The sequence below is a fragment of the Macaca nemestrina genome, chromosome 18, assembly GCF_043159975.1.
Source record: "Macaca nemestrina isolate mMacNem1 chromosome 18, mMacNem.hap1, whole genome shotgun sequence".
In the NCBI taxonomy this organism is placed as follows: Eukaryota; Metazoa; Chordata; class Mammalia; order Primates; family Cercopithecidae; genus Macaca; species Macaca nemestrina.
The window spans coordinates 20,456,545-20,481,647 of NC_092142.1; the positions used below are offsets into that span (position 1 = coordinate 20,456,545).

Below are 25,103 nucleotides of genomic sequence, written 5' to 3' on the forward strand. Positions count from 1 at the left end.
CCTTGGCCTCCCAAAGTGTTGGGATTACAGGCATGAGCCACTGTGCCCGGCCCCAAAATCCCCACTTCTAAATACCTTGACTTTGGGTGTTAGGATTTAACATAAGAAGTTAGGGGAACATACACATTCAGTTCATTGCAAATCTGTTCCCCTTAGCAATACTGTTAGTGGTAGTTACTTCCAATCTGATAGATTATTGAATAGCATTTTGGGCTTATAGTTGTGCTGTGATTTTATATACTGTTTTGTTGCTTTGCCATTGGTGGTGACTTACTTGTTTTTTGTTGTTTTTAAATTAGTATTTCCATGGGGATTGGGAAAACTACTGGCAAAATTTATCTGGAAACTTGCATCAACAACTTATTGATCTTTGTTTTGTGGTTGGTATTTTATCCATATTAGAAGCTCCATAGATGTTGACTAAATTAAAAATGTAGGTTGGGAGGCTGAGGTGGGCAGATCACTTGAGGTCAGCAGTTCGAGACCAGCCTGGCCAACATGGTGAAACCCCATCTCTACTAAAAATACAAGTTAGCTAGGCGTGGTGGCAGGTGCCTGTAATCCCAGCTATTCAGGAGGCTGAGGCAGAAGAATCACTTGTGGGAGGAAGAGGTTGCAGTGAGCTGAGATTGCACCACTGCAGTCCAGCCTGGGTGACAGAGTGAGACTCTGTCCCAAAAAAATCATAGGGATAAACAATTTCTGAAATATTTTAAATCCTTATAGTTCCTATTTTAAATCTTTATTAAATATTTCTTGTCTTTAAAGCTTGATTATAAAATTAAGTAGTTTAAGTAATTTACTTGTCTAAAATTTACACATCATTAGATAATCTTTTCTTTTTAAAAAACTTTACTCCCTCCATAGGGTTGAAGTTCCTCTCTTTTTAGAAGAATGGATTTCTCGGAGGCCAAAAAATTTATGGTTCTTCTCTGGAAGAATTTTATTTTAAAGGTAAGTTGAACTACCTATAGGGTTATTCCAACAGCTCAGAGGCCACAGGGGGAAGTTCTGACAGCTTGATCATTGAATTTCAACTTTTACTGTTTTACTTTTTTCAGAACGAAGTCTGGGTTATCTCTGCCAAATATAGAGTTCTCCCGGAGGGAGATAATAGCAGGCTGTTATGTAGAAAGCAGAAAAAAGACAGTCCAGGAAACTCCTGCTATTATAGAGTGAAGCTGTGTTTTTGGCAACCTATATATTCTTTTATAAAGTATCTTTTATCTTAATATAAAAGAATTATACACAATACGGGACTATTCAGCCATGAAAAAGAATGAGATCCTCTCATTTGCAACAATATAGATGGAACTGGAGGTCATTATGTAAAGTGAGATAAGCCGGGCACAGAAAGACAAACTTTGCATGTTCTCACTTATTGGTAGAAACTAAAAATGGAAACAATTGAACTCATGGAGATGGACAGTAGAAGGATGGTTAACAGAGGCCGGGAAGGGGTAGCTTGGGGTAGGTAAGGGGGAAGTGGAGATGGTTAATGGGTACAAAAAATAGAAAGCATGGATAAGACATAGTATTTGCTAGCACAACAGAATGACTAGAGTCAAAAATAATTTGATCGTACATTTAAAACTATCTAAAAGAGTATAACTGGATTGTTTGTAACATAAGGGATAAATGCTTGAGGGAATGGATACCCAATTTACCTTGATGTGATGATTATGCATTGTGTGCCTGTATCAAAATATCTCATGTAACCCATAAATACATATACCTGCTATGTACCCACGAAAATTAAAAATTAAAAAAAATTCAAAAATGAACTTGCAAAGTTAATAACCTCTTAGGACAATTAACATAATCTTTTTTCTTCTTCTTCTAGAGGCGGCGATGTATTGCTTTAGTTGTGGAAATGGTCCTCACATTTCTGTTTAGTGCCGCACTCTTGGCAGTACGCTCTGTTATTGTTATAAAGAAGAACGGACCTTTTGATTTCGCTGCTCAGCCTGTTGATGAAGTGCCTTTCTACGTCACAGCTTCCTTAGCTTCTGCTTTCCCTTTGGAATTGGCTTATGTGCCTTCCAGAAGTACTGTGGTTCAGGGTATTGTCGAAAGGGTGAAAATGGATTTAAACCCCCAAATGAAAGGTTAGAACTTAACGTTTTCTGAAAAAACATACAGAATTACTAAGTTGATTTAGTGAAGACATACTTACAACCTTATTAACTGGTTCTTAACCTCCCAAGTAAAACATCGTTGGAATCCTCATACTAAGTGTAAATATTATGGACTTCATTACACTTGAAAGTTAAATTTCCAGAAAATATTTTATTCGTAGAGCCCAGAACAAATAGTAATATTTCAAAATGAGATGACCAATTATGATGATGATTCTAAGTTGTTATCCAGTTTTGTGATACTGTTTTTTTCTATCTGGTTGTGCTTCTTGAACCTGGGTAAGTATACCTTCAGGGGTGTGTGATTTTGTGCCACCGATCAGTGGTCAGTTATTTAAAACAATGTTTTATATTAAAATGTGGTGTGAGTAATATAGGAAGGCTTTAGAAAACACTCAAGCTATGTAGCATTATTTTAAAAGCCTTCAGTCCCTCACTTACCTTCATATTCCCAGATCAGTTTCTTATCTCTTTCTCTCAGAGGTAAATACTGTCAGAAGTTTGGGCCGGCCAGGCGCGGTGGCTCACGCCTGTAATCCCAGCATTTTGGGAGGCCGAGGCGGGCAGATCACCTGAGGTCAGGAGTTTGAGACTAGCCTGGCCAACATGGTGAAACTCCATCTCTACTAAAAATATAAAAATTAGCCAGGCGTGGTGGTGTGCACCTGTAGTCCCAGCTACTCAGGAGGCTGAGGCATGCGAATCGCTTGAACCCAGGAGGAGGAGGTTGTGGTGAGGCAAAATTGTGCCACTGCACTCCAGCCTGGGTGACAGAGCGAAACTCTGTCTCAAAAAAAAAAATTGAAGAAGAAAAAGTTTGTGGGCATCTCCCTAGCATACCTCTCTCTACACATGCGTGTGCATGGGCGCACACACACACACTCATGCAACTTTTCCATCTTTTTTTGTCTTTCAAGAGATATGAGAGTCCTTGAGAGTAGATGCCATCTCAAAGCATTCTTTTTTGTTGTTTGATTTTTTATCAAAACATTCTTATTTTAAAATAAAGACTGAAACAAAAGAATATGAAGTTCCCAGTAATTTTTAAATTCTACAACAAAAATATCCCAACAAATTTAGAGTCTATTATGGGTTACTCCAACAGTCTGTTTGGGTTACTCAAAATATTTTCTGATTTCCACTCTGATGTCTTCTTTGATGCATGGAATTTTAAAATTTTTAGAAATGTGTTGCTGAACTTCCAAGCACTGGGGGCTTCTTGCTGTCTTTCTGTTGTTGATTTCTGTTTTAATTTCCTTTCATCAGAGAGTATACTCGATTCCAGTTCTTTGACATTTTGAGAATTGTTTATGACTAGTACATGGTATATTTTGACAAATGTTTTCTGTGCATTTGTAAAAACTGTGTGCTGTAGGTTTTGCTTCTGGTGTTCTATAAATGCCACCTAGGCAAAGCTGGCTAAGTGTCATGCTTTTCAAGTCATCTGTATTCTTTTTTTTTTTTTTTGTCTGCTTATTATATCAGTCATTGAAAGAAGTATTAAATTTCCAGTCAGGTATTATTATGATTAAATAAGTTATATACTATATGTATTAATTTTTTCTTTCTTTTTTTTTGGGACGGAGTCTCACTCTGTCACCAGGCTGGAGTGCAGTGGCACAATCTCGGCTCACTGCAACCTCCCACCTCCCAGGTTCAAGCAATTCCCCTGCGTCAGCCTCTTGAGTAGCTGGTACTACAGGCACCTGCCACCACGCCTGGCTAATTTTTTGTATTTTTAGTAGAGATGGGGTTTCACCATGTTGGCCAGGATGGTCTCCATCTCCTGACATTGTGATCTCCCGCCTCTGCCTCCCAAAGTGCTGGGATTATAGGTATGAGTCACCGCACCCGGCCTCTATATATTCAAATTTATATATTTTTAAGATGTTAAAATTTCCAGCTGAGATTTAGCTATTTTTCTTTTTGCTTATTTATTTTGAATTAAAGTTCATGTGATCTTTCCATTGAATCATTTTAAAAGCAATATTTTTCAGTTCTGGAATTTCCATTTATCTCTATTTTGAATAGGTTCCAGGTCTCTTGGAAAATGTACCGTTTTTAAGTTTATTAACCATATCAACCGTAGTTACTTTAAAATCCCTGCCAGGAAGTTCTGGTATCTGGATCACTTGTTTATCTTTCTTTTTTTCTTTTATGTGATTGAGTTCTATTTTGTAACATGCCTTGTATATTTTTATCAAATCCAAGATGTTGCAGATGAAAACTTTTGAAGGCTCTTGGGGATATTTCTTTATCCAAAGAAGGTTAAATTTTCTTTTGGATCATTATTGTACTGGTAGCTCCCCCTGCCCCCACTGAAGGCTAGTTTTAGCTTCACTAAAGACCGCCCTATTTCTGTTTTCTCTTTACTTCTGGGCATAACCCTGGTACTAGTGTGTAATTGATCCTTACTCCTAGGACATGACCATTCCATGATTCAACTGAAAGTCGGGGGTTCAAGAAGGCTCCTTACCTTGTGGGGCTTGAGCTCCATCCTGTCTCCCCAGCCTGGTGCAGCTACTGAAATCACTGCTCAGCATTTTAGCCCTCCAGCCACTGTCATCTACCTGCCTGTACTCACTTGGAAGACTAGAAGTTCATACCCAGGCTTTCGCCCCTCTCCCTGGATACATATGGTTAATTAAGGCAGCTGACAGTCAAAGATGAATACCCGAGCCGGACCCAGTGGTTCACGCCTGTAATCCCAGCACTTTGGGAGGCAGAGGCGGGAGTTCACAAGGTCGGGAGATTGAGACCATCCTGGCCAACATGGTGAAACCCTGTCTCTACTAAAAATACCAAAATTATCCAGGCGTGGTGGCAGGTGCCGGTAGTCCCAGCTACTCGGGAGACTGAGGCAGGAGAACCACTTGAACCTAGGAGGTGGAGGTTGCAGTGAGCCAAGATCATGCCACTGCACTCCAGCCTGGGTGACAGAGTGAGACTCCGTCTCAAAAAAAAAAAAAAAAAAAAAAAGAGCGAGAGAGAGAGAGAAAGATGAATATCCGGGAAAACAGTTTAGATATCTGAGGAGACCAGGAACAATGAAAGGAAGAAAGCAAATGGAACCTCCTATACCAGGAGAAGCAGAACTCATGTAACTACTGGAGGGGTGAGGAGAAGAGCTGCTCAGGTGTCTGGAGTTTCAGCTGGGGTTCAGCTCTACCCCGTCATCCCATCATCATTGTCATCATCCCAGGCTGCGGCATTTGCTTTCTTACGCATGACCACGATGGGAAGAACAGCTATCCCCAGTCTAGGCTTTCAGGACATGGTTACATGTTTGTGTGTGTTTAATGCTCTCCTTATTGGGGCTAAGCAAGTTGGGTATATGTTGGAATGAAAAAAGTTGAAAGATTCTTTTAGGGCTGGGTTTTTTGTTTGTTTTGTTTTGGCCAGGTCACTCGGATTGAAGGTGGGAGAGACAAACGAATTGAAGAACTGGAAGAGTTATTAAAGAGATGGGTCCTGGAATCTAAACTAGAAAGGAAACGAAGTTAGGAAAAGAATGATTTCAGATGTCAAGTGATGGGAATGTAAAATGGCTTTTGACCAAAGACCTCTGAAGCTACATATCATATAACCAGTGCACCACCAGCTCCACACATCAATATCTCTCTACAGCAGTTTCTCTAGGACAATGGTCCCCAACCTTTTTGGCACCAAGGACTGGTTGCCTAGAAGACAGGTTTTCCACAGACCAGTGGAGGGGGGATGGTTTCAGGGTGATTCAAGCACATCACATTTATTGTGTACTTTATTTCTCTTATTACATAGTAATATATAGTGAAATAATTATACAACTCACCATAATGTAGAATCAGCAGGAGCCCTGAACTTGTTTTCCTGAAACTAGGCAGTCCTATCTGGGGGTGATGGGAGACAGTGGCAGATCATCAGGCATTAGATTCTCACAAGGAGCACGCAGCCTAGATCCCTCATATGTGCAGTTCACAATAGGGTTTGCGCTTCTATGAGAATCAAATGCCTCTGCTGATCTGACAGGAGGCAAAGCTCAGCTGGCAATACAAGTGACAGGGAGCAGCTGTAAATACAGATGAAGCTTCGTTCGCTCACCAGCTGCTCACCTCCTGCTGTGTGATGTGGTTCCAGTCCATGGCCTGGGGGTTGTGTACCCCTGCTCTAGGGGGTCTAGGACAAACCAAAATAAACAGCATACTTCCTCACTTGGAAAAAGAAAATAATAATAGTGTCATATTTATAGAGTAGTTGTGTATATGTGAAGTATTTAGACCAGTTCTCTGCACATAGTAAGTGCTCAGTAAAGACTAGATTTATTGGGCAGGCACAGTGGCTCATGCCTGTAATCCCAGCAATTTGGGAGGCCGAGGCAGGTGGATCATGAGGTCAGGAGATTCAGAACAGCCTGTTCAACATGGTGAAACCCCATTTCTACTAAAAACACAAAAATTAGCTGGACGTGGTGGTGGGCACCTGTAGTCCCAGCTACTCAGGAGGCTGAGACAGGAGAATCGCTTGAACCTGGGAGGTGGAGGTTGCAGTGAGCCAAGATCATGCCACTGCGATCCAGACTGGGTGGCAGAGTGAGACTCTGTCTAAAAAAAAAGAGACTGGATTTATTATGATTATAGGAAACACAGCTTTCTGCTCTGCCAGCATCTATGCTGAGTATCACCATAAGGCCAGCCTACCCGTGACTATTAGGAAAAGCTGTAGCATCTAGCAATACTTCCAATATGTCTTCTCTTTCACAAATAATGATACAAAATATGAAACAAAATGAACAGTAGAGGAAACATTTTGAACAGGAAACCATGTCTATCTCTGTAAACCTGTCCATTTGAAATTTGGATTACTGCTTCTTGGATTCATTCAAGGCAATGGAAATAACCAAACTTTCTGCCTTTAACTACCTGGTCCAAGGAAATCAACCCTGTGTTTCCTCTCTAATCTTAATCTTACCACCTGGATCTTGTGGTTTTAAGCCTGCCTAGTCATAAAGGACAACTGCAAATATTTCAGCTTTATTGGAACTCAAGAGCATTCTGGGTTTGTTCTTTGTGATTCTTCCCTTTTATTTCACTTCCACCTAACTTTTAACCTTTTTTTTTTTTTTTTTTCCTGAGATGGAGGAGTGGAGTGTCACGCAGGCTGGACTTCAGTGACACAATCTCGGCCCACTTGGCAACCTCCACTTCCCAAGTTCAAGCAATTCTCCTGCCTCAGCCTCCTGAGTGTCTGGAAGTACAGGCACCTGCTACCACATCTAGCTAATTTTTTTGTATTTTTGTTAGAGACGGGTTTTCACCATGTTGGTCAGGTTGGTCTTGAACTCCTGACCTCAAATGATCCACCCGCCTCTACCTCCCAAAGTGCTGGGAGTACAGGTGTGAGCTATTGCATCTGGCCACTTTTAACTTTTGATATTATATTCCATTTCCAGCATCTAGCTCTTAAATTTTGATATTACATTCTATTTCCAGCTATGTCCCTTTTTCTTTCTTTCTTTCTTTCTTTTTCTTTTTTTTTTTTTTTTTTTTTTTTTTTTTTTTTTTTTTTTTTTTTTGAGATGGAGTTTCACTCTTGTTGCCCAGGCTGGAGTGCAATGGTGTGATCTTGGCTCTACGCAACTTCCGCCTCCTGGTTTCAAGTAACTCTTCTGCCTCAGCCTCTTGAGTAGCTGGAATTACAGGCATGCGCCACCACATGTGGCTAGTTTTCTATTTTTAGTAGAGACAGGGTTTATCCATGTTGGTCAGGCTGGTCTCAAACTCCTGATCTCCTGATCTCAGGTGATCCGCCCGCCTTGGCCTCCCAAACTGTTGGGATTACAGGCATGAGCCACCGCACCCAGCCTACTTTTTTTTTTCTTAAGAGTGGACTTAGTTTTACCAGCTTTGATGAGTTGAATTCTCTGAGGCCCTTGTCTCCTGCTCCTGACCAACCGTGTAGGTGCCCCCCTGATTCCAGGCCCCGAGAAGCTACTTTCAGCTTTGAAATGTATTTGCCAGCTTTGCCTACCCCCTGAGAAAGGGATTATTAGATCAGGTGCTTTGCACCTGGTATTTTGCAGTTTTACCAAAAGTGATGATTATGACCCCTTAGCATAATTTCATAGCCACCAACAGTGTTCTCAGGTTTGGATGGCAGTCCAAATATACTTTAAGTATTAAGTATTTGGCGGTCCAAATATACCGCCAGATTAAACTATCTTGAGAAAGTAGAATTGACTGTCATTATTTGTGGATTCTGAATTTGTGAAATCAATGACTCACTAAAATTTATGTGTAACTCAAAATCAGTAACCGTTTCACGTTTCACTTTTGAGGTCATTTGCAGACATGCAGAGAGTGGCAAAAAATTTGAGTCCTCCAGGGGTGGTTCCCAGCCTTGGCCAGGTCAAACAAGATGACACCCTGTCCACCTTGTTTCAACTCTCATAGTACTAACAAGTATTCTTGACTTGATATAGTTGGTGCCTTTTTTTTTTTTTTGCATCTTTGTTCTTTATGTTGGTGATTTTGTTGTTTAATATCACCCCCAGGCATAGTGCTGAAGTACTGTCTCATGTTCCTAAGTGCAAAAGAGCTATGATTATATCTTTTTTAAAATTTATTTATTTATTTATTTATTTATTTATTTATTTATTTATTTATTTATTTATTGAGACAGGCTCTTACTCTGTTGCCCATGCTAGAGTGCAATGGCATGATCTCGGCTCACTGCAACCTCCACCTCCCCCAGCTCAAGCCATTCTCCTATCTCAGCCTCCTGAGTAGCTGAAACTACAGGCGCACATCACCGCACCTGGCTACAGTTTTATATTTTTAGTAGAGATGGGGTTTCACCAAGTTGGCCAGGCTGGTCTAGAACTCCTGATCTCAAGTGATCTGCCCCCCTTGGCCTCCCAAAGTGCTGGGATTACAGGCATGATCCACCGTGCCTGGCCCTGATTATGTCTTTTGGAGAAAGTACCTATGTTAGAGAAGCTTAATTCAGGCATGAGTTATTCTGCTGCTGGCCATAAGGTCAGTGTTAGCGAATCAACAGTATGTATTAAATAAGGTATCTTTAAACAGAAACACCCCAAAAAAACGGCTTATGTATTGATCAATTGATGAAAATGTCACCAGAGGCTTGCAGGAACCTAATTTTGTATTTTCCCTAGGAGTAATCATTCGGTATTCCCTAACTCAAGTGTCTGTGATGACTTTATAGAATATAACTGTGAATAATGAAAATGGATGGTGTCCAGGATGGGAACATAACATGTACAGCATCAGCACTTTCATTTGAAAGTCTCCCAACAGCGCAGGTGCAGCTGTACGCTCCCCCAGTACACAGGGCACGTGCAGTTCAAGAGCTGAGGTCGATACGTTGTAGACCCTGTAATTATAGGGAAGCCGCCACTTTTGTTTGCCAGAATTTGTGCAAAGTCCTAGTTACTTTCTTCTCAAGCCAAGTTCAGTCTGTAGATGAGATGTACTGCAGCAAACAATATTGATAATGGGTTCCAGGCACTGCTAACATTCTCTCTTTTTAGCTCAGCACATACCTAGGCACAGTGCTGCCAGAGAGTAAACTCATAGCTATCTTAGTGGGTACATCTGGGTCCAGGAAAATAGGATTTATGTTTGCTATTAACCCTTTCCTCACAATAATAAATCTGCAGTCTTTTTTTTTTTTTTTGATACGGAGTTTTGCACTTGTTGCCCAGGCTAGAGTGCAGTGGCGCGATCTTGGCTCACTGCAACCTCTGCCTCCCGGGTTCAAGGATTCTCCTGCCTCAGCCTCCCAAGTAGCTAGGATTACAAGCCACCACGCCCAGCTAATTTTTTGTATTTTTAGTAGAGACAGGGTTTCACCATACTGGCCAGGCTGGTCTCGAACTCCTGGCCTCAAGTGATCTGCCTGCCTCTCCCTCCCAAAGTGCTGGGATTACAGGTATGAGCCACCACACCTGGCCAAAATCTGCAGTTTTATATCAAAATGTATCATCAGTGATAGTCCCTAAGGACAATCACATTTTTTTTCTGACACCATAATTGTATTACAATATATCACAACTCTTAGCATTATGGACCAGAAAAGCAGTACATTTACTGCTTTTCAAAACTAATTGGGTTATCCTTGATACCTACCATCCCCAGCCTGTTTGAGATGCAGTAAAGGGCTCGGGTTGGTGCCAAAATCTTGGACACACCCTCAGCCATGAGTTACCATGATTAGCGGCAAGCACAGATCAAGCCTTGTCCTGGTCTGTGCCCGGGGGTTCTTTGAAGCTGATGAGTGATTTAGAAGAACATTGGCAGCCAAGTATAAGCTGGTCATATGGAGTCACACATGAGGCTGAGAGATGTCTGATTCATCTCATGATGAAAGCTGTTACTCTCATCAACATTTCATCGACTTTGGGGAATGATTATGTTGCTGACTAGAGATCAACATGGAAATCTGAGTATAAAAAGCAGTCAGGGAGGCCGGATCCTTTCTTCCAGTGGCTGCCTGAAATCCAGCAGGCCCTTGAATAACATCATTTTGTCCAACGTCATTTTGTTATAACTTTGATGGGAAAAAAGAAATTGATTCCCAGCCCGGGCTGTTGTCTGTGTGGAGCTTGCATGTTCTCTCCATATCTGTGTGGGTTTTCTCTGGGCATTCCAGTTTCCTCCTGCATCAAAGTAACTGTTTCACTTTTGAGGTCATTTGCAGACATGCAGAGAGTGGCAAAAAATTTGAGTCCTCCAAGGGCGGTTCCCAGCCTTGGCCTGGGATGTGTACTTTAGGGCCATTGGCATGTCGACATTGTCCCAGTCTAAGTGAATGTGGGGTGTGTGTGACTGTGCCCGGTGATGGCATTCATCCAGTCTAGGGTTGGTTCTTACTTTGTGTCCTAAGCTGCAGGGACAGGCTCTGGCCCCCTGCGACCTTGAACTGGAATAACTAGCTAAATGATTATTTTACTTGTGTTTGTTAATCTGTCTTAAATGTATATATGGTTCACATTATTTATTTCAATGCTTAATATTAGAAGTGTTTTGGTATTTAGATGTTTGGTGATGTTTTTTCTGATCATAAATATACCATAGGCACTCCAGCCTAGGAGTACAGAACAAAATCCCATCCCCCCCGAAAAAAGAAAACAGTAATATGCAATAAAAACTTAACTCTTTTTTTTCCCAGAGACAAAGTCTTGCTCTGCTACCCAGGCTGGGGTGCAGTGGTGTAATCATAGCTCACTGTAATCTCAAACTCCCAGGCTCAAGCGTTCCTCCCACCTCAACTTCCCAAGTAACTGGGATGATAGATGTGGGCCACTACTCCTGGGCTAATTTTTTTTTTTTTTAATTTTGTAGAAATAGAGTGTCACTATGTTGGTCAGGCTGGCCTCAAACTCCTGGCCTCAAGCAATCCTTCTGCCTCAACTTCCCAAGTGCTTGAGCCACGATGCTGGCCCTTAACTCTTGTTTATATCAATTAGATTATGGCAAAGTTAGTTTCGTTATACATCATTTCACTTCAAGTTAGTTTCCAAGAACCTATTGATGATGATAAGTGAGGGCTTACAGTACATGTCTTGGAGATAAATATTGTGAATGCACAATCACCCCTCAGGCTAAATAAATATTGACCCAGGAACACCAGAATCTGACCTCATTCTTCCCTCTTCCCTTTGGATAAACCTGTGTCTTTGTTTATGAGAACTATAGGAATGCCTCATTTTTATGCAAATATAAAGCAAGTGCCCAACCACCACATTTACCTAAATGCAGATGTTTTGGAGGCTCAAAACTCAAGGGTCTCCACCCAGGATCCATACATACAGAAAAGACACTTGTCCAGGATGGGGGCTAAATCTTTGGAGTTGAGTGTTACGTTTTTATTTTGCTTTGTTTTTCATAGTTTTTTTGTGCAAAAAATGAGTGGAGCAGAGTAGCTGGGGGAACTGACTGTATGCTCGTCTTTTTGAGATTCAGAACTAGCGATACGTTGGAGTCCAGGTGACAAGTGTGGCAGGGAGTGGAAGCCCTGTTGAGAAATGGGGACTTGAGAAGCATGGAATAGTACCTTTGGTGAGGATGTTGATGTTCTCTCTCAAGCTATTCCATCTACGTTGGCAATAATGAGGCTCCCGATGGAAGCTGTTGAGAATCAGATAGTTGGGGATTTGCCGCAGGAAGAGTTGTGACAATCAAGCCATTTAAATCTTAGTAATAAAACCACATGATATTTCATTTTCCCCTGCAGGTTTTTGAAGCCTTTGATATCCTGTTTACATCAAACATGTTACTCCTAAGAAAATCTTTAGTGTATACAATTCCACATATAGATATTTTACATGACTACTTTGGCTCAGAAGAGTACAAATGACACCCTGGTCTTTTAAAATTTCAATTAGATTAAGTTTAATCTAGGCTAAATCCATTGATTGATCACCTCAAATATTGAAACGTAATTGCCTCAAATATTGAAACAATAAAGTAGTATCATTCCTTAATTTCTTAGTGTTTTCTATGGTAGAGATTCTCATAATGTGGATTTTGAATAAATTTTGTGGATTTTTTCTTTTCTTTTCTTTTGAGAGGGTGTTTTGCTCTTGTTGCCCAGGCTGGAGTACAGTGGCACGATCTCGGCTCACTGCAACCTCCACCTCCCAGGTTCAAGCGATTCTCCTGTCTCAGCCTCCTGAGTAGCTAGGATTACAGGAGCCCACCACTATGCCTGGCCAATTTTTGGTATTTTTAGTAGAGAAGGGATTTCGCCATGTTGGCAAGGCTGGTCTTGAACTCCTGACCTCAGGTGATCCGCTTGCCTCAGCCTGCCAAAGTGCTGGGATTACAGGCGTGAGCCACGTCGCCCAGGTAGATCTGTTTTTTAATTTCCCTTTAAGATGGAACTTCCCTTTTTTATTTCTTTTTTTTTAATTATACTTTAAGCTCTAGCATACATGTGCACAATGTGCAGGTTTGATACACAGGTAAACATGTGCCATGTTGGTTTGCTGCACCCATCAATTCGTCATTTACATTAGATATTTCTCCTAATGCTATCACTCCCCACTCCCCCAACCCCACAACAGGCACTGGTGTGTGATGTTCCCCACCCTGTGTCTAAGTTATCTCATTGTTCAGTTCCCACCTATGAGTGAGAACAGGTGGTGTTTGGTTTTCTGTTCTTGTGATAGTTTGCTCAGAAGATGGTTTCCAGCTTCATCTATGTCCCTGCAAATGACATGAACTCATCCTTTTGTATGGCTGCATAGTATTCCATGGTGTTTATGTGCCACACTTTCTTTATCCAGTCTATCACTGATGGACATTTGGGTTGGTTCCAAGTCTTTGCTATTGTGAATAGAGCCGCAATCAACATACGTGTGCATGTGTCTTTAGAGTAGCATGATTTATAATCCTTTGGGTATATACCCAGTAATGGGATTGCTGGGTCAAATGGTATTTCTAGTTCTAGATCCTTGAGGAATCGCCACACTGTCTTCCACAATGGTTGAACTAATTTACACTCCCACCAACAGTGTAAAAGCATTCCTATTTCTCCACATCCTCTCCAGCATCTGTTATTTCCTGACTTTGTAATGATCACCATTCTAACTGGCCTGAGATGGTATCTCATTGTGGTTTTGATTTGCATTTCTCTGATGATCAGTGATGATGAGCATTTTGTCATGTGTTTGTTGGCTGCATAGATGTCTTCTTTTGAGAAGTATCTATTCATATCCTTTGCCCACTTTTTGATGGGGTTGTTTATTTTTTTCTTGTAAATATTTTTGAGTTCTTTGTAGATTCTGGATATTAGCCCTTTGTCAGACGGGTAGATTGCAAAATTTTTCTCCCATTCTGTAGGTTGCCTGTTCACTCTGATGGTAGTTTCTTTTGCTGTGCAGAAGCTCTTTAGTTTAGTTAGATCCCATTTATCTATTTTGGCTTTTGCCATTGCTTTTGGTGTTTTAGTCATTAAATCCTTGCCCATGCCTATGTCCTGAATGGTATTGCCTAGGTTTTCATCTAGGGTTTTTGTAGTTTTAGGTCTAACATTTAAGTCTTTAATCCATCTTGAATTAATTTTTGTATAAAGTATAAGGAAGGGATTCTACATATGGCTAGTCAGTTTTCCCAGCACCATTTATTAAATAGGGAATCCTTTTCCCATTTGTTGATTTTGTCAGGTTTGTTAAAGATCAGATGGTTATAGATGTGTGGTATTATTTCTGAGGGCTCTGGTCTGTTCCATTAGTCTATATATCTGTTTTGGTACCAGTACCATGCTGTTTGGCTACTGTAGCCTTGTAGTATAGTTTGAAGTCAGGTAGCATGATGCCTCCAGCTTTGTTCTTTTGGCGTAAGATTGTCTTGGCAATGCAGGCTCTTTTTTGGTTCCATATGAACTTTAAAGTAGTTTTATTCCAATTCTGTGATGAAAGTCATTGGTAGCTTGAGTGGGATGGCATTGAATCTATAAATTACCTTGGGCAGTATGGCTATTTTCACGATATTGATTCTTCCTATCCATGAGCATGGAATTTTCTTCCATTTGTTTGTGTCCTCTTTTATTTCATTGAGCAGTGGTTTGTAGTTCTCCTTGAAGAGGTCCTTCACATCCCTTGTAAGTTGGATTCTAGGTATTTTATTCTCTTTGTAGCAATGGCGAATGGTAGTTCACTAGGAATGCTTGTGATTTTTGCACATTGATTGTGTATCCTGATACTTTGCTGAAGTTGCTTATCAGCTTAAGGGGATTTGGGGCTGAGACGATGGGGTTTTCTAGATATACAGTCATGTCATCTGCAAACAGGGACAATTTGACTTCCTCTTTTCCTAATCAAATACGCTTTATTTCTTTCTCTTGCCTGATTACCCTGGCCAGAACTGCCAACATGATGTTGAATAGGAGTGGTGAGAGAGGACATCCTTGTCTTGTGCCGGTTTTCAAAGGGAATGCCTCCAGTTTTGGTCCATTCAGTATGATATTGGCTGTGGGTTTGTAATAAATAGCTCTTATTATTTTGAGATACATTCCATCAATACCTAGTTTATTGAGAGTTTTTATTATGAAGGGCTGTTGAATTTTGTCAAAGGCCTTTTCTGCATCTACTGAGATAATCATGTGGTTTCTCTTACTGGTTCTGTTTATGTGATGGATTATGTTTATTGATTTGCATATGTTAAACCAGCCTTGCATCACAGGGATGAAGCTGACCTGATCGTGGTGGATAAGCTTTTTGATGTGCTGCTGGATTCTGTTTGCCTGTATTTTATTGAGGAATTTTGCATCAATGTTCATCTGGGATATTGGTCTAAAATTCTCTTTTTTTGTCGTGTCTCTGCCAGGCTTTGGTATCAGGATGATCCTGGCCTCATAAAATGAGTCAGGGAGGATTCCCTCTTTTTCTATTGATTGGAATAGTTTCAGAAAGAATGGTACCAGCTCCTCTTTATACCTCTGGTAGAAGTCGACTGTGAATCCTTCTGGTCCTGAACTTTTTTTGGTTGGTAGGCTATTAATTATTGCCTCAATTTCAAAGCCTGTTATTGATCTATTCAGGAATTTAGCTTCTTCCTGGTTTAGTCTTGGGAGAGTGTAAGTGTCCAGGAAATTATCCATTTCTTCTAGATTTTCTAGTTTATTTACGTAGAGGTGTTTATAGTATTCTCTGATGGTAGTTTGTATTTCTATGGGATATGTGGTGATATCCCCTTAATCATTTTTTATTGCATCTATTTTATTCTTCTCTCCTTTCTTCTTTATTAGTCTTGGTAGTGGTCTATCAATTTTGTTGATCTTTTCAAAAAACCAGCTCCTGGGTTCATTGATTTTTTGAAGGGTTTTTTTGTGTCTCTGTTGCCTTCGGTTCTGCTCTGATCTTAGTTATTTCTTGCCTTCTGCTAGCTTTTGAATGTGTTTGCTCTTTCTTCTCTAGTTCTTTTAATTGTGATGTTAGGGTGTCAATTTTACATCTTTCCTGCTTTCTCTTGTGGGCATTTAATGCTATAAATTTCCCTCTACATTATGCTTTAAATGTGTCCCAGAGATTCTGGTACTTTGTGTCTTTGTTCTTATTGGTTTCAAAAAACATCTTTATTTCTGCCTTCATTTTGTTATATACCCAGTAGTCATTCAGGAGAAACTTGTTCAGTTTCCATATAGTTGTGCGGTTTTGAGTGAGTTTCTTATTCCTGAGTTCTAATTTGATTGCACTGTGGTCTGAGAGACAGTTTGTTGTGATTTCTGTTCTTGTACATTTGCTGAGGAGTGCTTTACTTCCAATTATGTGGTCAACTTTGGAATAAGTGCAATGTGGTATTGAGAATAATGTATATTCTGTTGATTTGTGGTGGAGAGTTCTGTGGATGTCTATTAGATCTGCTTGGTGCAGAGATGAGTTCAAGTCCTGGATATTCTTATTAACCTTCTGTCTCATTGATCTGTCTAATATTGACAGTGGGATGTTAAAGTCTCCCATGATTATTGTGTGGGAGTCTAAGTCTCTTTGTAGGTCTCTAAGGACTTGCTTTATGAATCTGGGTGCTCCTGTATTGGGTGCATATATATTTAGGATAGTTAGCTCTTCTTGCTGAATTGATCCCTTTACCATTATGTAATGGCCTTCTTTGTCTCTTTTGATCTTCATTGGTTTAACATCTGTTTTATCAGAGACTAGGATTGCAAGCCCTGCTTTTTTTTTTTTTGCTTTCCATTTGCTTGGTAGATCTTCCTCCATCCCTTTATTTTGAGCCTATGTGCATCCTTGCATGTGAGAGTGGTCTCCTGAATACAACACACTGATGGGTCTTGACTCTTTATCCAGTTTGCCAGTCTGTGTCTTTCAATTGGGGCATTTAGCCCATTTACATTTAAGGTTAATATTGTTGTGTGTGGATTTGATCCTGTCATTATGATGTTAGCGGGTTGTTTTGCCCGTTTATGGATGCAGTTTCTTCCTAGCATTGATGGTCTTTACAATTTGGCATGTTTTTGCAGTGACTGGTACCAGTTGTTCCTTTGCATGTTTAGTGCTTCCTTCAGGAGCTCTTGTAAGGCAGGCCTGGTGGTGACAAAATCTCTCAGCATTTGCTTGTCAGTAAAGGATTTGCTTTCTCCTTCACTTATGAAACTTAGTTTTGCTGGATATGAAATTCGGGGTTGAAAATTCTTTTCTTTAAAAATGTTGAATATTGGCCCCCACTCTCTTCTGGCTTGTAGGGTTTCTGCCAAGAGATCTGCTGTTAGTCTGATGGGCTTCCCTTTGTGGGTAACCCGACCTTTCTCTCTGGCTGCCCTTAACATTTTTTCCTTCATTTCAACCTTGGCGAATCTGACAATTATGTGTTTTGGGGTTGCTTTTCTCAAGGAGTATCTTTGTGGTGTTCTCTGTATTTTCTGAATTTGAATGTTGGCCTGCCTTGCTAGGTTGGGGAAGTTCTTCTGGATAATATCCTGAAGAGTGTTTTCCAACTTGGTTCCATTCTCCCCGTCACTTTCAGGTACACCAATCAAACGTAGATTTGGTCTTTTCACATAGTCCCATATTTCTTGGAGGCTTTGTTCATTTCGTTTTACTCTTTTTTCTCTCACCTTGTCTTCTCACTTTATTTCATTAATTTGATCTTCAGTCACTGATACCCTTTCTTCCGCTTGATCAAATCAGCTATTGAAGCTTGTGCATGCATCGTGAAGTACTCATGCCATGGTTTTCAGCTCCATCAGGTCGTTTAAGGTCTTCTCTACACTGTTTATTCTAGTTAGCCATTCGTCTAACCTTTCTTCAAGATTTTTAGCTTCCTTTGATGGGCTCAAGCATGCTCCTTTAGCTCAGAGAAGTTTGTTATTACTGACCTTTTGAAGCCTACTTCTGTCAACTCGTCAAAGTCATTCCCCGTCCAGTTTTGTTCTGTTGCTGGCGAGAAGCTGCGATCCTTTGGAGGAGAAGAGGTGCTCTGATTTTTAGAATTTTCAGCTTTCTGCTCTGGTTTCTCTCCATCTTTGTGGTTTTATCTACCTTTGGTCTTTGATGTTGGTGACCTACAGATGGGGTTTTAGTGTAGAAGTCCTTTTTTGTTGATGTTGATGCTATTCCTTTCTGTTTGTTAGTTTTCCTTCTAACAGTCAGGTCCCTCAGCTGCAGGTCTATTGGAGTTTGCTGGAGTTCCACTCCAGACCCTGTTTGCCTGGGTATCACCAGCGGAGGCTGCAGCACAGCAAATATTGCAGAACAGCAAATATTGCTGCCTGATCCTTCCTCTGGAAGCTTCATCCCAGAGGGGCACCCACCTATATGAGGTGTCTGTCAGCCCCTACAGGGCGGTGTCTCCCAGTTAGGCTACACAGCAGCCACGGACCTGCTTGAGGAGACAGTCTGTCCATTTTTAGAGCTCAAACTCCATGCTGGGAGAACCACTGCTCTCTTCAGAGCTGTCAAACAGGGACATTTAAGTCTGCAAGTGTTGTCTGCTGCCTTTTGTTCAGCTAAGCCCTTCCCACAGAGGTGGAGTCTAGAGGCAGTAGGCCTTGCTGAGCTACAGTTTGAGCTTCCCAGCCACTTTGTTTACCTACTCAAGCCTCAGCAATGGCAGACGCCCCTCCCCCAGCCAGGCTGCTGCCTCACAGTTCGATCTCAGACTGCTGTGCTAGCAGTGAGCAAGGCTGCATAGGCATGGGTCCCACCCAGCCAGGCACGGGAGAGAATCTCCTTGTCTGCCGGTTGCTAAGATCTTGGGGAAAGTGCAGTATTTGGGTGGGAGTGTCCCGTTTTTCCAGGTACAGTCTGTCATGGCTTCCCTTGGCTAGGAAAGGGAAATCCCCTGACCACTTGCGCTTCCCGGGTAAGGTGACACCCCGCCCTGCTTCAGCTCACCCTCTGTGGGCTGCACCCAATGTCCAACCAGTCCCAATGAGATGAACCAGGTACCTCAGCTGGAATGCAGAAATCACCTGTCTTCTGCATCTGTCATGCTGGGAGCTGCAGATTGGAGCTGTTCCTATTCAGCCATCTTGGAATAGATCAGCTAAGATGGAACTTTCTTTTATTATTATTATTATTATTATTATTATTATTATTATTATACTTTATGTTCTAGGGTACATGTGCACAACGTGCAGGTTTGTTACATATGTATACATGTGCCATGTTGGTGTGCTGCACCCATTAACTTGTCATTTACATTAGATATATCTCCTAATGCTATCCCTCCCCCCTCCCCCCTCCCCCGACCCCCCAACCGTGCTGCAGTAAACATATGTGTGAATGTGTCTTTATAGCAGCATGATTTATAATCCTTTGGGTATATACCCAGTAATGGGATGGCTGGGTCAAATGGTATTTCTAGTTCTAGATCCTTGAGGAATTGCCACACTGTCTTCCACAATGGCTAAACTAGTTTACAGTCCCACCAACAGTGTAAAAGCGTTCCTATTTCTCCACATCCTCTCCAGAAACTGTTGTTTCCTGACTTTTTAATGATTGCCATTCTAACTGGTGTGAGATGGTATCTCATTGTGGTTTTGATTTGCATTTCTCTGATGGCTAGTGATGATGAGCATTTTTTCATGTGTCTGTTGGCTGCATAGATGTCTTCTTTTGAGAAGTGTCTGTTCATATCCTTTGCCCACTTTTTGATGGGGTTGTTTGTTTTTTTCTTGTAAATTTGTTTGAGCTCTTTGTAGGTTCTGAATATTAGCCCTTTGTCAGATGAGTAGATTGCAAAAATTTTCTCACATTCTGTAGGTTGCCTGTTCACTCTGATGGTAGTTTCTTTTGCTGTGCAGAAGCTCTTTAGTTTAATTAGATGCCATTTGTCTATTTTGGCTTTTTTTCCATTTCTTTTGGTATTTTAGACATGAAGTCCTTGCCCATGCCTATGTCCTGAATGGTATTGCTTAGGTTTTCTTTTAGGGTTTTTATGGTTTTAGGTCTAACATTTAATCTAATCCATCTTGAATTAATTTTTGTATAAGGTATAAGGAAGGGATTCTACATATGGCTAGCCAGTTTTCCCAGCACCATTTATTAAATAGGGAATCCTTTCCCCATTTGTTGATTTTGTCAGGTTTGTCAAAGATCAGATGGTTGTAGATGTGTGGTATTATTTCTGAGGGCTCTGTTCTGTTCCATTGGTCTATATCCCTGTTTTGGTACCAGTACCATGCTGTTTTGGTTACTGTAGCCTTGTAGTATAGTTTGAAGTCAGGTAGCGTGATGCCTCCAGTTTTGTTCTTTTGGCTTAGACTTGTCTTGGCAATGCAGGCTCTTTTTTGGTTTCATATGAACTTTAAAGTAGTTTTATCCAATTCTGTGATGAAAGTCATTGGTAGCTTAATGGGGATGGCATTGAATCTATAAATTACCTTGGGTAGTATGGCCATTTTCACGATATTGATTCTTCGTATCCATGAGCATGGGATGTTCTTCCATTTGTTTGTGTCCTCTTTTATTTCATTGAGCAGTGGTTTGTAGTTCTCCTTGAAGAGGTCCTTCACATCCCTTGTAAGTTGGATTCCTAGGTATTTTATTCTCTTTGAAGCAATTGTGAATGGGAGTTCACTCATGATTTGGCTGTTTGTCTGTTATTGGTGTATAAGAATGCTTGTGATTTTTGCACATTGATTGTGTATCCTGAGACTTTGCTGAAGTCGCTTATCAGCTTAAGGAGATTTGGGGCTGAGACAATGGGGTTTTCTAAATATACAATCATGTCATCTGCAAACAGGGACAATTTGACTTTCTCTTTTCCTAATTGAATACCCTTTATTTCTTTCTCCTGCCTGATTGCCCTAGCCAGAATTTCCAACATGATATTGAATAGGAGTGGTGAGAGAGGGCATCCCTTTCTTGTGCCAGTTTTCAAGGGGAATGCCTCCAGTTTTGGTCCATTCAGTATGATATTGGCTGTGGGTTTGTCGTAAATAGCTCTTATTATTTTGAGATACGTTCCATCAATACCGAATTTATTGAGAGCTTTTAGCATGAAGGGCTGTTGAATTTTGTCAAAGGCCTTTTCTGCATCCATTGAGATAATCATATGGTTTTTGTCTTTGGTTCTGTTTGTATGCTGGATTACATTTATTGATTTACATATATTGAACCAGCCTTGCATCCCAGGGATGAAGCCCACTTGATCATGGTGGATAAACTTTTTATATGCTGCTGGATTTGGTTTGCCAGTGTTTTATTGGGGATTTTTGCACAGCTAAGATGGAACTTTCAAAACACTGTTTGAAGCATCCTTTATTCCTTGGTTTACTTAACTGTATTTATTATAACAATTTATTATGATTTTAAACTTGTGGTCAAATTTTTTAAAACCCCTAACATTTTTATGCACTCAAGGTATCCATTAGTTCATTATGTCAGTGTTTCAGCAATAGTGTTTTGAAATTTAATAACAATATTTTGGTAGCCTTTTATCCATGTAAAATAGTCTCCCATCTTACATGTAGGAAGAGCTATCATATATTTTGCTCTTATATGGACAACTCACATATTAGACTTTTGTCTCTCTACAGTTCTAGGCTTTTCTACAGAAGAAGAATTTGAAGATTACGTTAAGGAAGTAAATAACTCTGAAAAGGTTCTGGCTGCTATTGTTTTTGACCATGACTTCAAAAATAGCAATGATCCCCTGCCACTGAAGGTGAGAAAGTTTTATGTAAAAACCTCATATTTCTACTTCCAGTTTCCAGAGATTTAATGAAGTAGAGGTATTTGTTCATTTTTCCATTTTGTAAGTGGAGAGACCATAGCTTTCCTAAGATCGTAGTGCTTATATGTGGTACAGCAGGGATTGGAATCCAGATCTAACTAACTTCAGTGTCCATGCATTAATTTAGTCAGTGCCTCATGCTGATGTGGAAGGAATTGTATTAACTACCTGCCAGGCTTTATTCATAAACTGGACTCATAGGAAACGCTGACAATTGTGGACCTTGCCTCTGTCATTGCATCTGATAGGGCAACTGTCTGTAGCCCTACAGATGATGGTAAAGAAAATGCACATTTCCTGGGACAAAACACCTGATGCAGTAAATAAAACATACGCATCTTCATTAGCAGGGAACACAACATGAAATTTTTCCTTTTTCTTTTGAGTGAGTCTCATAATTTCTCTTCTAATTATAAATAAAGAAAATAACTCGAGGACTGAAGCAGGCTGAATCAAAATTAGAACATCTGCAAACACCAAGGAAGATTCTGATAACAACCCCCCAAGGAGGAGAAGCAAGGACAAGGCTTTGAACTTGGGGTCTCTGGTGTTGAGTGAAATAACCAAAGTACAACATATAGATATGCCCAGAGCCAAAATTCTGCATTTAGGATACAGATGGTTGTCAATGGAACAAAAAAAGTAAGGAAAACTGCCAGGTTTCAACTAGGGTAATAGGTATCCGTTCATTCCACCCCATAACTTCCTCCATATAGGTCAGTGTCCCTCAAGATGGTGACTCCTTGTAAACTGATGCTGATCTAGGCTCAATGGTATACACTGGGCTTGGCAATTTAAATTTAAATTGGTGCAATTGAAAACTTCACCTCTTCTGTCTGGCATGGTCTCCCTCTCCCTGCCCTATATTTGGCTTGCACATGCTTACCTTGTGCAACTGCTGCTGTGACTTTTTCTCTGTTGTCTCTTCTGACCACATGTACCCCTTCCCTCCTACATCCTTCCATGAATACCTTAACCATGTGTCTGTGACTGAGTTTATACTACAATGTAAGTATGTTTCGTCAACTAGAATTTGAGCTCCTTGAGGAATAGGGGCTGCCTCCTTGAACATGGGATAAGTTCCTAAAACTTTTATCTAGATAACTGAGTATATGAATATTCATCCAGACCTATGGCCTCTGCCTGTCCCTCCTACTCTTCCTGATTTCTCTGGTCTGAGCCTTCTGACTTTTGACAACTCTTGGTCCATTTGCTATCTTTTTTTTTTTTTTTTTGAGACAGAGTCTCACTTTGTTTCCCAGACTGGAATGCAGTAATGTGATCTTGGCGCACTGCAACCTCTACCTCCTGGGTTCAAGTGATTTTCCTGCCTCACCTCCAAAGTAGCTGGGATTACAGGTGCCCACCACCACACCTGGCTAATTTTGTAGTTTTAGTAGAGACAAGGTTTCACCATGTTGGCCAGGCTAGTCTCGAACTCATGACCTCAAGTGATCTACCCACCTCAGCCTCCTAAAGTGCTGGGATTACAGGCAGGAGCCACCACTCCTGGTGCATTTTTTATCTTTTAAAGTTAGTTAACCTCAGCATGACATTTATTCAGTTCTCCAAAGGTAATACTACCTTTTCATTTAATAATTAGATTATGCAACACTCCACACTTAGATCTTATCACATTCCTCCTCCATTCTCATATCGGAGTCTTCCTTATGCTATCATTGCTTTTAAGAGAGGAAGAGATTTTCCTCTTAGAATACTAGACTTGACTGACATAAAGGGAAGGAAAATTAATAATGCCTTTTGGTACATTTCATTTTAGTATGCAGCCATCTGTCTGTTTAGGGAAAAAAACATTCATAATTATAGTTGTCACTATATTTGCTTACCACAAGCCTGCAGTATGCATCTAAGTGTTGCTGACACCTCAATAAAAAATTTCACAAAATTAACAAAGGATGGATTTAAAGGAGGTGGGCTTGAATTTAGATGTAGTCAGAGCATAGATGCCTTAGGACAAATTTGCTCTCGCTTCCTGATGTCCAGAATATACTTCAGCCTCATCAGGCAGTCTACCTCGAAATCACATATTCCCAGTTGTACTTTAACTTTCTTTTGTTTCTGATTATTCTTTAATTATTTTGGGATTAGGGGGAGCTCTTAGATATTGATTGTTTCTTATTGCTCCCTCTAGGTAAAATATTACCTGCGTTTTAGTAATGAAAAGAAGAGTAATATGCTGGAAAATATTTATGAAGAAGCAAGCTGGCTGACAGATTTTCTCTTTCCACCTATCCCTTCGGTGGGACCCAGAAATGAAGATGAAGATGGGGGGAGTCCTGGTAAGCAGATCTTTATTCTTAATATCCCAGTCATATAGGATGAGCCATTACATATTTAAATTTCTGTTTCTTTACTCTTGCAATGGAAGCTGCTTATTTTGAACTTACTATTTTGGTGATTTTTAAATATGTCCAAAACCCCATATGAAACATTCTATATCTTTGAACAACATATTTTTATTGCCTTTTATCCTTTCCTGGTCCTTACCATTGTGTATCTTTATATTTTCATGTAGTTTAATTGTGAACTTTTGACTTACATGACGTAATGAACATTTGTAGGTACCAACACAACCTGATTAATTGTAACTGTGTGTTATCCTGTTGGATTGATGAGTGATTTTTAATATAACTATAGTAATTTAAAAACGTCAACTTATTATACAGCCTACCATTTATAAGGATTTAGTGTGGGGGCTTTGCTTTTACCAATAACTTTGCAAACTTACCTTGAGGAAACTATTCAACCAAAGAAATAAACTGATTGATTTAGCATAATTCTTAAAAATGTGAAATAACCTACATCTTAGGTATGGTAAGTTAATAGTACAAATATAAATATAATTTGACAAAGCATTGTGCAGTCATTAAAATATTCATGAGATCTTTTTGTAGAAGCCAAGTTCAGAACTCTGTTATCAAATTATAGCTCTGTTAACTGCATATTCATCAACATAAAACTGGGACAGATACCCAAATATGAAAACAATTGCTCTGTTAGGGTGGCAGAATTGTGATGTATGTTATTCTCTTTGAAAATAATTTCAGGCTGGGTGCGGTGGCTCACACCTGTAATCTCAGCAATTTGGGAGGCCGAAGTAGGTGGATCACTTGAGGTCGGGAGTTCAAGACCAGCCTGGCCAACATGATGAAACCCTATCTCCACTAAAAGTACAAAAATTAGCTGGGTGTGGTGGCGGGCACCTGTAATGCCAGCTACTTGGGAGGCTAAGGCAGGAGAATCGCTT

At 40.3% G+C, this 25,103-nt stretch overlaps 1 protein-coding gene across 2 annotated transcripts in view; it reads left to right on the forward strand.

The window, feature by feature from the left end:
* Window positions 1–25,103, forward strand: part of LOC105485053 (phospholipid-transporting ATPase ABCA3-like) — a 178,404-nt gene that overhangs the window by 14,656 nt on the left and 138,645 nt on the right. For both annotated transcript variants that reach the window (XM_071084222.1, XM_071084221.1), the window contains exons 2-5: window positions 868–954; window positions 1,844–2,108; window positions 21,639–21,766; window positions 23,988–24,135. In XM_071084222.1, coding sequence (XP_070940323.1) covers window positions 895–954; window positions 1,844–2,108; window positions 21,639–21,766; window positions 23,988–24,135 — 601 coding nt within the window. In that variant the 5' untranslated portion in view covers window positions 868–894. The remainder of the gene's footprint in view (window positions 1–867; window positions 955–1,843; window positions 2,109–21,638; window positions 21,767–23,987; window positions 24,136–25,103) is intronic.